The 13,885-nt window shown below is 33.9% G+C and overlaps 1 protein-coding gene across 2 annotated transcripts in view; it reads right to left on the reverse strand.

Moving 5' to 3' along the window:
* Positions 1–2,572: 2,572 nt before the first annotated feature.
* LOC145242395 (beta-glucuronidase-like) overlaps positions 2,573–13,885 on the reverse strand; it is a 55,250-nt gene continuing 43,937 nt past the window's right edge. For both annotated transcript variants that reach the window (XM_080105421.1, XM_080105422.1), the window contains 2 exons: positions 10,707–10,842; positions 2,573–2,739 (listed from right to left, as the gene is read on the reverse strand). In XM_080105421.1, the coding sequence (XP_079961547.1) occupies positions 2,591–2,739; positions 10,707–10,842 (285 nt within the window). In that variant the 3' untranslated portion in view covers positions 2,573–2,590. The remainder of the gene's footprint in view (positions 2,740–10,706; positions 10,843–13,885) is intronic.

Here is a 13,885-nt window from a genome sequence, read left to right on the forward strand (position 1 = left end):
AATATGAACATTTTCAGAGATCAAATCCAACCACAAAATTCTTACTTTCACAGACGTTACATACAAAAATTATAAAAATTTTCAAAAATCAAATTCATTCATAGAATTCTTGGAATTTTAAAAGTAAATTTACTAAAATAGAGAATTATTAGATTATAACATCATATATAAATCAACAAAGAATAAAAAATAACATCTTAAAATTGTTAGTCACAACTTGGACCTTTTTGACAATGAGTGAAGTTTGAAATCTTAAGGCAATCATAAATTTGTGAATGAAAAATGTTTTTTAAGTTTGGAAAAATTCTTCTTTTGTTCTTTCTAAGAAAAATTTAGTATTAAACTAAAAACAAATTAAAAAAAGAAAAAAGAGAGTGCATATATTGGCTATTGGCTAGGATAGCCTCTCCTTGTATCTGAAGCAATGCCCATGTGAGAATCCAAAAACACAGGCAGGAAACTGACAAGAAAAACTATCTTGGACAATCAAGATGTAGGTTGAAATCAAGAAGCTTTAATCCTGTACGGTCATAGAATTACCACATTGACAGATAGAATGATTAGAATTACTTGAAGTATCCTAGAACCTAAAGAACATCTTTCACATGGAACAGATCTCCCAAGAAAGAACTGGTAACTCTGAACCAAGCAAGGAAGGACAGCGTGCGACAACAAGTATATGTCATTGTGGAAATCCTAGACTGATAATGGAAAAAATCCTCACTGATGGACCGAATTGTACTAAGATCTGATAGACTGTAATCTTGATGTCCAATGATGAATCTAATGTTGGCATGATAAGGTATGATTAGAGAAGAAAACATGAAGAAAAAATATTTTCTATTAAATAAAAAAAAAAAAACTGGGACCAAAATTTTAAAATATTGGTCCCAGATAGATGATTCTTATAAAAATGATTCTATTTTATAGTAGATAATGAAAATCGCTGAGTCTTCATCAAAAATGAAATCCAACCACAAATTTTGAAAAAATTTGATAAATATAAGTATACCACAAAATTATGGATTAGATAACAGAAATAAGCCCCAATATAACAATAATATATAAAAAATGTTTTTTCTTTCTTTTTATAAAAAAGAAATTAAAAAAAGATTATATATATATATATATATATATGTATGATGTGAAAATTCTTTTGTGGGTCCAAAATTTAATTATGGCTAAATATAGACCAATTAACATGATGATTAAAAAAATAAATGAAAAAAAGGCTAACCAGGTTTTGTTCCTTGCTCAACAGTTAAATCGCAATTTTCTTCAATTTAGCTCTGTTGAGCGAGAAACGAAACTGGTCTATATATATATATATATATATATATATATATATATATATATATATATATATATATATATATATATATATAGTTTTTGTTGTTGATTTTTTTTTAAACGATATTGAGGTTAGCGTCTTCGCCTTGAAGATCGGATGGTTTTTTGGGGGGTTTTTTTTTTTAGAAATTGCCCATTTTTTATCTTGGATGTAAACATTTCTTTTTAGAAATTATTTGTTTACGTCCAAAATAAAAAAAAATGGCCAATCTCTAACAAAAAAAACAAAAAACAAAAAAAAACATCCGATCTTCAAGGTGAAGACGCTAACCTCAATATCATTTTAAAAAAATCAAGAACAAAAAAAACTACGTAAATATATAAACGATAAAAAACTAAACAGTAAATCGTCTATGGCATCATATAGCGTAATGGATAAGACGCTGGACTGAAATACTTAAGGTTCAGGGTTCGAGTCCTAATAACAGTCAAGCTACGCTAAAGAGGGGTAGGGCCCCGAAACATGCATGAACGTAGATTACTATTTTAAAAATAATAAAATATATATATATATATATACACACACACACACTAGATGTGTTTATTTAGAATTTCACTTGATTGAAAAAAAAAACAAAATAGAAAAATCTTTATGATGTACATTCAAAAAATTACATAAATTGATTAAGTTTTTTTTTTTTTAATCAAGAAAATCAAATTTTAGAGTTTTAGTGATTAAAAAAGGTTTAATTATTGAAAAATCCTGACACCGCTGAGAATGGATTAAACTGTGCTAGCAAGTAACCTTGATTCTCCAGCATTCAAGATACATTTGAGTGTCAATCTCTTAGTTCTTACATTGTATCTTTGTACAATAAACTTATTATAACTTACTCTGTGTGTTGAGTCTCATTTCATTTGATTATCATCTGATTATATTCTTCTGATTATATTCTTCAATTATTTTGAATGCAAGCAAAATCTCTGTAATCGAATTGAATTGTTGCCCTTGAATTTTGGCAAAAGTTAAAACAATATGACCGATCCATGCCTCCTCCTCATTTCCTCATAAAACTTGATTTTCTTAATTGAAAAACTACCTCATAAATTTATGTGATTTTTGGAATATGATATCTTCATTCCATGATGTGTATGTACATCATAAAGATATTTCTGTATTTTTGTTTTTTAACTAAGTGTAATTCTAAATAAGCAATGTGTGAATTTGGAGACCATATATATATATATATATTTCTTAAAAAAAAAAAAAAAAAAAAAAAACTAGAATTTTATAAGGTTTTTACAAAGTGATAGTTCGACCACAAATGTCTTCATTAAGTGTTCCATTGTTGATTGCCATGTATCTTGATCGTATTAAGAATGCAGCCAATTTGGGTTGGCGCTGTCTGGTTAAAAGTCCTTTTTTATTGCCAGCCACACGTTTCACACCTGAAAAATAAAAAGGAATGCAATTTTAAAAAATGTCAAAATGGGAATTTTCTAATTATCTCCAACAAGGGTGAGGTTATATTTTCTGTTAAATTGTTTGTGAACAGCTTAGCATCTACATCGCTTGATCGATCATCACCAAATTTGAGAATATTAATTATGGTCAAATTTAATGATTTAATTTGGCGATAACTAGATCAAAATTCAAAGTCATGGAAAAATTGAAAGTCACACTGTGATAAGTTTTGATTTTATTAGTTGTAGAGATTTGATTTTTCTAAATTTGAGGGATTTTTTTTTTTTAAATTGATGTTTTTTGATGATAAATTTTAGCTTAATCAAATAGTTCTTGAGTTATCAATGTTTCTATGGCATAATTTTGGCAATACTTCACCCAATATGATTAAATAAGGCTTTGGCCCCTCTTTACATTGTGAGTTTCGTAACTGGTTTTGTATATTAAGAAAAACCTACCCACCTCCTAAGCCACAATTAATTTTAGTACAGAAAAAAATGTTATTACTTTGAGAATTCCATGTTAGAAATGGCAAATTGTGATTTAGTTTCGAATATTGCAAACAATATGTTTAAGAACAAACTTAATATTTTTATTTACACCTTAAAAATAAGGTATTTAATGAGATAATTTTAAAGTTATTTAATTTTCACAGAAAACATAAACACAACTAAACAAATTAGAAAAAAAAAGCATTTTTTAAAACTGTTTGGGTTGGGGTTGTATAATTATAATATCAGCAAAACTATTGTATAAATATTAGAAAATAGGATTATAAAAATTACATATATCTCTCTTAAAAATCTAATAAACTCTTTGGAAAAAAAATTATCCTTTTTTCATTAAATTGCTTTAATTTATAATATTAATATCAACAAAACTATTGCATATATATTAGAGAAATAAAACAAGAAAAATTATAATTGAATAACAGCATAATAATTTATTAGAAACTGTTTAAAAAAATACATGAAAATTAGGCATACTCATGTCCTTGTTTCTGTGCTAACAAGTTACTATATGTATATATATACTCCTCTATCACTGAATTCAATAAGTCTGATGTCCCCATTTTTGCCCCCATATACTTCGTATAAGTTGATAAAACTTTTGCATTTATTCATTTAGATCAATCATCATTATTCAATGGTAAAACATTAGATTTAAAATGATTTGTTGATTTGTCTGTTTTACGGAATTTCAACTCTTTTTAGGTTATTTAATATCAAAACAAAACAGCTATTTAAAATGATTGCTTTGTTTTATTGTGAAGCAATGTTTTCTTGGTACCATTCTCCAATAGCTGATTAAATTCTGTGCAATTTATTACATTTATTCCAAGATTGTTAACATTTATTTTCTGATCAGACCCGTGTCTGAGTTTTGATTGTTGATAATTGATGCCAAGTGTCCAAGGATTGTGCATGCTTCTGTAAAACATACGCATCCTGGATACAGTAAAGTATTTTTGTGTTGGAAAGCAAAGTGAGAAGAGGTGATAAAAACCATACACATATTGCTCGCAAACATTTATTTAAAAAAAAATGAAGAATCACCAATGTGTATTTCATATAATTAAACATATACTAATGGACTTCCACAATCACCAGTAGAGACAAAAAAAAGCATACATTTCCCAGAACCTGAAGGACATGTTCAAAAAATATTAAACTAAGCAACATTTTAAATTTCACTAAAGAAACTAAACTCTTCAAGAAAATTTAAATTTGACGTATTTCTGTACAATATAAATAAAATAATTATCTATGCAAATCTATCCTTTTGTTAGCATTAAATTACCCATTGAAGTTGTTATGCCATAAAACAAAACAAATATTGGTTATTTAATGGTGAGACACATTAAATGCTTAAAACTGATCATTACATTGCAAGAAAATAGTTAATGATCAAAGACTTTCTCTCTTAAGAAAAAAAAAAGAATGTAGATATAGAGAGAAAAAACTTGATACACTGATATTTTTTCTAAAATTAGTTTTAGAAATATTTAAATATTAAGGGAAAAACTTTATTAGGCATTGCATTCTATGTGGAATATATATTTCAAAGAAATCCAAGTTGTTAATATCTATGTAAACTTAACTGGAAATTGCCATTTAAATTTAAAAATCATCTAACTGGAAGTTTTCATTTGGAATATTATTCTTTTTTCATTAAATTACTTGAATTAATACAACTATTCTGCATGTATAAGCGTGTGTGGCTTTAAGGTGCCTTTTCTGGAAAAAGCAGATGACAATAATAATACACGTGAGAAAACGATCCTGTCAGAGACAAAGCGCCGAATAGTTAGCAGACTTGAATAAAACACTGCTCGTAGGTAGTGTTGACGGCCTTATATAAGTATGTAGTTTATATGTAACTGGAGAGCATCTCAACAGGATACATATTCCTATACCGAATGGTCACTAAGCAGTAACAGAGTCCTTTTTTCTCCATTTTCTTTTCTCCCAAGTTGTGTGAGTACGATTTCTGAATAGAACTTAATCAGAGTTACTATACATCACATAGTTCTCTTCTAAAAATCTTGGACGTCTTCGGATTCATGAAGACCGACGCAAATCACTAATTTCATCAGGAACTATACTCTGAGCGCTTTCTTCTATCGGGTCTATACAGTTAGTACTGTCATCTTGCATGCTTTGTGTGTCTCTATGTTTTGTAGAGTCCGATTGTTCATTGAATGATGAATTGGGTTCGATATATTTAGGGATATTTATTTCATTTTCACTTCCGTTTTGATCGGTGGTAGAATGGTTAGGGTGTTGTTCAACTTTGATAATCTCACATTTCTTCACTTTGTATCTTTTCCCCCTAAACTGTCTATCCGTAAACTTCTGCACAGTACAATAATGATCTCCAACTTCTCCAGTGGTTTGGTCTCTCATTGTCCAAACTTCTAGAGAAAAGTAGCCGTTTTCTCTAACTCTACTATTCATATTAGATATTATCACGGCCAGCTCATTATCCGTTATCTTACTGCCGGATGGTTTTAATTTGCATAATTCTGTATGAGATTCTGATACTGAGCATTCACTAATTGGATTTTTGTTACAGTTCTTTATCTCTCTAATCTCTATTTTAATACGGAATGATCCCAGTAAACTGTCTGTGAGTAGGGCTTGAAATCCAGAAGCGCCATCAACCCTGATCTTTACTTCATCACCCGATGAGGGACGGAACCTCGATATGGTTGTGATTAAACCATCTCTTAGAGATTGGCTGCTTTCTGATAATAGTAATGTTGCATGTGTCAGGACAGAAACATTTTCTCGAACCAATAATACTAGTTGTCCTTCACGTTTTACAACATCAGCAGCGTACCAACTCTCAATTTTATCTGGTGGTTTTGTTGAGGATTGTTTCTTGAATTGGCTTGGTATCTGCTTTAGTGACATGCAGGTGTGGCAACTATCTATGGTACAACTGATGTCATTGTCCACATCCAGTGCATAGAATCCCATATTAAAAATTTGCTTTAACTGGTGTTTACTGACATGATGAAGTTGTAAGTGTATAGTGACTAAAAGTCTGTCTAATACTCCTTGGAAAATGACGATTCTCTGTCTAGCTGGGTGCAAGGCTTCCTCCTGTGTAACTATGATTAACCCATCTGCCGGGGTTGATGAGAGTTTAGAATGTTGTAAATATCTTTTAATAGTGGTTAAACCTTTCTTCTTCTTAGATGGAGTTCTGTCATTGCGTAATAGTCTATACACTTGTTGTAAGTCCGGACAGTCTTGTTGAGCTTGGATCAATGCGTTACGAGTCATGTATGGGATTGGACAATGACCAGCTAATATATATTTTACGGTGATTTCTCTAATTACTGATGTCTCCAGGGCGTTGATAAATTTACAAATTTGGCATTTTTCCTTGATACATTATTTTTCCCTGGTATATGGGATAATTTAACAGAATATCGAGAGATAACACTCAGGAACATTGTGACTCTAGAGCTCGCAGAGAATGCACCACGTTGGAGTTTCTCATATGCTTGTACACAGGGGCGGCTATCTGTGAGCACTTCGGTAACGTGTTCCGATTGAATTATATATGGACTGAAGTGCTTGATAGCTGAAGCAATCCCCAGAGCTTCCAACTCACAGGCTAGCCAACCTGCTTGGTTAGATGTTTTACGAGCGTTGAATAAACCTGCGAGATGAGCTTTGTCTCCTCTTAAGACAAAAAGGGATGCTGCTAAGCCAGCAGAAGTCATGGATGCGTCTGTAATTATTTGTAGTTGGTCCTCTCTTCTAAGTAAGGTCAGGATTTTTGCTTGCTTAAGATGTTTTGCCTTGAAGAATGCCTCCTCCAGGTCTGACGGCCATCGGATTCTGTCATTTGATGAACCTGTTGCGCAGACTTTATCCAGAGGTGCTAAAAAATCCGAGTGCTTAGGTATGACTTTAATCAGGAACTTGTAGGATCCTATGAATGATCTCATGTTTTTGATGGTTTCAGGGGGATCACAGATAGCCAAAGTATTCAGACGATGGCTTGTAGCTTTGAGCGTTTCCCTGGTCCATTGCCAACCTAGGATTTCTGTTGATGCCAGATGGCTTTTGATGGGGACAATCTTAAATTATTTTCATGTAGTGTTAGTAACACTTCTTCCCATACACTGTTAAGCTCCATGGGTGTATTGGCGCCGACATATAGGTCATCGGCCAATTTTACCACCGATCATCAAGTCGACAAATACTTTGGACATTAATTGTTCTAAAGCGGATTCGGAGCCTGGGAGACCCATTACCGCTCTTGTATAGACATATACTCCACGGAAAGGTGTGCAAATACCTACATATTTCATTGATGATTTGACCAAGAGTATCTGAAAATATGTTTGTTTCAAATCACAATTGATGATGTATTTGAACTGAGCGATATGTTTGATGATATTGTCAACTTTAGGCATTAGAGCAGGTTGCGGTGATATATTGGCCCAATTCGGTAAATGCAGTTACTAGTCGATGGCCTCCTGAAGATTTCGCAACGAGGAATGAACGACTTACATATTCTGCGGTAATGTTTATGTCTTCTGGTCGCACGAAGATACCTTGCTCATATAGTTCATCAATTTTCGTTTGGAGGAGTTCTAGGTTCGTTCAGTTGTACATAGGGATGCGCTCCTTTCTTTGTGGCAGTAGTGATGTACTCATATTAATTTTATGTTGAAATTTACCAGATTTTCCTTTGTAGCATCCTAGTGATGGTGAAAACACTTGGCTGTATTTTTTATTTGTCGCGTGGAAGATGGACTTTTCATCTTGATTGAGGATGTTTGAGGGGTCCACAGAAATTTCTGCTGATCTCAGAGACCAGAATCAGTGGAGATGGCTTTGACGTAACACGTATGAGAGGCATCTGAGTAGTATAGCGTATCTGGCATATTTGTTTATGTCACTTGATAAGTACAGGTGTGGTTAAATTGTTTGTGAGGATTATTTTGTTGTATTCTGGTTTGGTTATTTTACATTGGATCCAGTCATTATGGTTATCAGTGTGTCTGGGTTCCACCGAAATTGTTTCACGTCAGTATTCTGGTGATATAGTTAAAGCTATATCTGAGCCAGGTAATAAGCAGGTTTGACATGGGATGCGTAATATGGCTGCTGCTCTAACATTAGCGCATCTTTTTATGCTTATGTATTTGAAACTGCAGCAATTTCCAAGGTGTACACAATTTGTGTTTGCAAGAAGATAAATATCATTTCTGTCCATGAATGGCATACCGCCCAAAATTGCACAATTTAAATCTTTTACCACAAGCCCATCGAAACAAAAGGAGTGTGTTTGTTTTGTGATTGGACATTTTCTGGAAACATTAAAGTGAACCTCACCTGTTATTTCCATAGGGGAGACACCATCTGCCATGTTGGTTTTGTAGGGGGTAGATAAGATATTCAGTTTGAGATGTCTTGCTTCACTCTTTCTAATTAGGTTACTTTCTGCACCCGTGTCTAGTGTAACGTCCGCATCCTCTTTGTTTATTTCTACCTCCATACACGGTGACGATATGATGTCTACTCTGTTGATTTTGGGACTCTCGGGTCTTTTGATTTGAATTATCCTATTATCGGAACTATAACACTCTAAGTCTTCATCATCTTCCTCAGTTTCTGATAGGATTTCGATATCTCCAATTTTAGACCGAAGGAATTTTCTGTCTGAGAGTGGCATAAAAGGGCAGTTTTGGAAATAGTGGGTTTCTGCTCCTGGTCTATTGGCAGCATCGCAAAGGCAACATTTAGGTCTGTTTCCCAGGCGACTTCTCCAATTTCCTGGTTTCATTGGTCCTTTCCTTCTACAGCTGGAACTAGAGTATGATATGTTGCCCTCTCTATTTCTTGTAACAGAGACGGTATTGCATCACTGGTTAATGGCCTTTTTTTCTGCTGAGAATTTTTTCCATTGACTTCTTGTTCATCAGCAATGAAGCCTCTATTCGGTGTGCAACTTGCTACACTTCTCCAGATTTTGAGGTCCTCCAAATAACGTTCAAATTTATCTTCATTTGAGATATGGTAGATTAATTGTTCACACCACGCTTCAAAGGAACCTCTCGATTCTTGTTCAGTGATGATTCTCTGTTTAGTACTGAAGGCAGACATGTTTGTTTAAATAGATTAATTGTTTTGGAGGAAAAACTTATAAGATATATTTGTTTTCACTTACTGCGTGGTTCCCGTAAGTATTTTTTTTTTTTTGACTTCAGTAAAGGTCTATTTAGTCTGGTTCAGACTCTGTAGCAGCACGTTAATTTCAATAATAGATAAAAACAAACTAATGTATGCCACATAGATATGAGAATACACATAAATGTACTAATATAAAATTGTCATGTGATTGCCGTGTTCCTGTATCGCAGTAAAACGACTTCAGAAAACTGGTTATATTGTCACTTTCAAAGGGAACTGTTGGTTTAAACCTGCATACAGTTTCTTACTTCTAAATTAGCAAGAAAAGGAACAAATGATTCTCTTTTTAAGTAGAATAAAAGTACATTTACATTTTATTCTGGGGATATTGATGACTATAATTTGAATATTTTATATCGTTTGTTCCTTCGTTTTGACAATCCAACACGTTCACGTTGTTTTCTGATTTGAATATAATGTTTGTTTGCAACTTACCGCGTGGCTTTCGCAAGCGATTTAAAAAAAAATATTTTTTTATCAGTTATTTTTTGAAAATCGTCTCTTCTCTTAAATTACGATGTGGTATTTGTTGTAATTCTTTCATAATATTTCCGGGAAAACTTTTGCGTATCCTTAGTCAATGAGTATGACTTTTTGCGTATCTTTAGTCAATGAGTACGACTGTTTTCGTTTGTAGAACGTATTATCGTCAAAGGCTGAATTCTTTTGAATGTTTACCGCTGCCACCACGTGTATGGCTTTAAGGTGCCTTTTCTGGGAAAATCAGATAAGAATAATCCACGTGAGAAAACGATCCTGTCAGAGACAAAACGCTGAATAGTTAGCAGACTTGAATAAAAACACTGCTCGTAGGTAGTGTTGACGGCCTTATATAAGTATGCAGTTCGTATGCAACCAGAGAGCATCTCAACAGGATACATATTCCTACACCGAATGGTCACTAAGCAGTGACGAAGAAAGTAGGATAATAAAAATTAAAAATGAATAATACAGAATATTAGAAACTGGTTACAAAATAAATATTCAAACCAAATATAACCATAGTTGTATTTGCCGATCACTATGTATATAGACAATTTAAAAATATATTGTTGTATAATTGAGTTAAATATACCTGATGTCAATATAGTTTAGATGAGTGGAGAGAGAGAGAGAGAAAGAGAGACAAATATTTCTTTTTTGTATAGAATTTACTTTGTGCAGCAATGGATGAATTTAATCTTAAGATTAATAAAAGAAAAATCAGAATTCAAAGTAAAATGGCTACTTGCTTTGAGCTGTCTGGAAGTCAGCAAAATTCCAAACCATTTCCCCAACCAAATATTTATGCCGGAGTTTATTAAAGACTTTGTGAGTTGAAGCCAAAAGATCAACTTGGTATTCTTCACTGAAACTGACCGATGGATCCTGTAAATAAATAAATCATCATTTTATTAATCTATTTTACAGCTTTTAGAAATTGACTTTCAAACTAATCTTTAGTCATTTTATTCCTCTTTATCTTCACTTCTTATTTTCCTCAGTCTTCACCTATAAGTTAAGCCCCATAACTCTCATCCATTCTTTGAATGTAAGCATACCATCAAAGTTTACTCTTCTGCAATAATGTCCATATACTGTACCGATTTAATCTTCTGAAGCTATCAGATCTAAACCTGTCTTTAAGACTCATTTTACACATCCATTTTATCATTTTCATATCAATTGTTTGTGTGTTCCCTATAGAAATGAACGTTAGAGAATCTACATAAATCTTAAAAGTGTATTCTTATGCAAAATTTAGCAGAAAAGACACTGGAAGTGTTTCTGTGTCTTAAGGGGCATATGGTATGAGTGCATAACCTCTTTAAAATTTCAAACGTATCCTATTTTGATGAAATTTATATCATATAATAGCAATGGCTAAGAATACACTGCCTGAAAGCACTTCCCTTAAACTCCTCGGTCTAACGTTTACAGGGAACATGAACTGGAATAGATACATTGAGAGCATTGCCAAGGCTGCTGCAAAGAACGTGGGCTCTCTCTACTGTGCCAGAAAATTACTTACGCCTGAAAGTATCCTGTAACTCTATAAGGCCACCATTCGCCCATGTATGGAGTATTGCTGTCACAGTTGGGCTGGTGCATCTGCTGCTTGTCTTTCACTCCTGGACAGGGTTCAAAAGAGAGTCGCCAACCTGATAGGTCCTGAACTGTCATCTAAGCTTCAGCCTCTGTCCCATCGACGAAATATTGCATCTCTCTGCCTGTTCTACAAATGCTTTAATGGTGAATGCTCTGATGAACTGCAAGCACTTGTACCTCCTTGACGTGACTACTCTCGACAAACCCGACAAGCAACTAAGTCCCACCTCTTTACAGTAGAGATCCCTAGGTGTAAGAAAACCTTTTACTCCAATAGTTTCTTCCCCAAAACTGCAAGTCTTTGGAACTGCCTTCCGGGATACTGCTTTCCCAACTGTACTGATATACAGAAGTTCAAGTGTAATGTGAACAAACATCTTTCTACTCATCTCCCTTCATAATGCCCCCGCAAATTGTACCCGATAGTAGCCCCCTACTTCAAAGTGGCACTTGCCTTGTTCAGGGTGAAGATTGAATAAAAAAAAAAAAAAAATATGTATAAAATTCTCTGGAGAAGACAATGAAGATAGTCTCATCTGTTACTCACTATGTGCTGAATATCTACCTGCCCTTATCTCTAAGTGACCCATGGGATAAGAATCCGCTTAGAGGAAGATATTTCTATCCTTTGTCTTAGACAGAAACAGCTGTTCAACTTTAACAGATAAGTAGTTGGCTTATTGATTATATAGTGACATTTAGTTGTAAAAGTAGTTATAGAGACGATGTAGTAGCTGAAGTTTCTTATCTTCCTCTCTCTTTATAGATGCAATAATGGCATAAGAGGGAGAAAATAGCAACTTTAGTTGAAGTTAGTGTTCCTAATGGTGCTGGCTTAAACACAGCTGAGATGGGAAAAGCAAACAAAATACCAAGGTCTTATGTATGACATGAAAAGAAACTGGAATCTTAGGAGGATCAATCATTTCAGTACTCATAGGAGCAACAGAGTTTACGAAAAATAATTTCAAAAACTACCTGGTCAATATGCCTGGTGAACCAAGTGCACAAGAGATCCAATCAATCGTGCTTAAAGATACAGTTAAAAAACTAAAAAGATCTCTTAGTTAGTCTCTGAAATAAGTGAATGTCTGGCATCTGGTAGGATACCCCATCCCCAACAAAAACAAAAAACTGCTTATGCACTTTGTGACCAGAGTGTGTACTGGGCAACGCCGAATAGTCTTGCTGTTGGGTCGAGAGGCGGTTGGTTTTCTGGGGGGTCTTTTTGACACGAGTTCAGATTTCACATTGTTGGATGTAATAGCGATAATGTTAAAGATGATGATAATGGTGATGATGATGGAAAAAAGGAATCTGTTCTTAACAGATAATCAAAATGATCCCCCCTCCCCACAAGATGGATAGTTGAAGGTTTTAAATGGAAATCATAAAAATAGTTTCCAAGCAGTGAACTTATGTTAATTAAGAGACAATAAAATTACCTGCCAGGTGGCCAGTTAAGTGGTAATCGACCACTTGAGAAAAGCATTCCATGACAGATGATAAATGAAAGATGAAGGAAAGAAAAATGTTTATTGCAAGACAGACTGGTGATCATAAAATCGGACTTTAAGGAATACTACATCTGATAGTGAAACCATAAAAGTGGCCAATTCATGGATATTTATTGCTTTTACCGAAATAATAATTTGGGTTTTGCCATGACCACTAATGAATTCAAATAAGGAGAGGAAAACCTTTTTTTTTCTCTGCAGTTTTTTTATTTCTTTTTTTTTCTTCTGCGTCAGGGTGTTCAAAAGTCGGTGGGAAATACTTGGACCTCCCCCACCTTTGGAAAGCAGAACGTTACTGGACCTAGAAAAGGGACGGCTTCTGATTGGCTGATGGGAAAGTATTGAGAAGGCGGAGTTACAGCTGACCGATTCTAATATAACGTTAATCGAAGACATTTGAACAACACTCTGCCACGCCTCTTCGGCGATCCTCCCCCCAACCTGGTTGAGACACGCCTCTGTTTTCTAAGTTGATCTTTTTCCCACGTGTAAACTGACGATAACAGACAAAGAACTTTGTTAGCGAATGCCAGCCCCTAAAAATTCTATAAGTGATTAACGCATTTGTGTATATACTATTTGTAATGTTGAAGGCAATAATTATTTTACGTTATAAAAAAGTTAATCTTTGACTTCTTTTCTTTGTTTTGAAAACGCCATTGTTTGGTAGTGCAGTCTATTTTCAGACCTGCCCTGTTGACAGTGTGGAAGCTGGACCAAGATTGGAGACAAGTAAGCGAACCACGGCGATAGAGACAAATCCCACCACCACTAGACAGAGACAAAAGGTGATGCCACAGGGATTG

This window comes from Euprymna scolopes, chromosome 21, assembly GCF_053919585.1.
Source record: "Euprymna scolopes isolate OS-2025 chromosome 21, ASM5391958v1, whole genome shotgun sequence".
NCBI lineage: Eukaryota > Metazoa > Mollusca > Cephalopoda > Sepiida > Sepiolidae > Euprymna > Euprymna scolopes.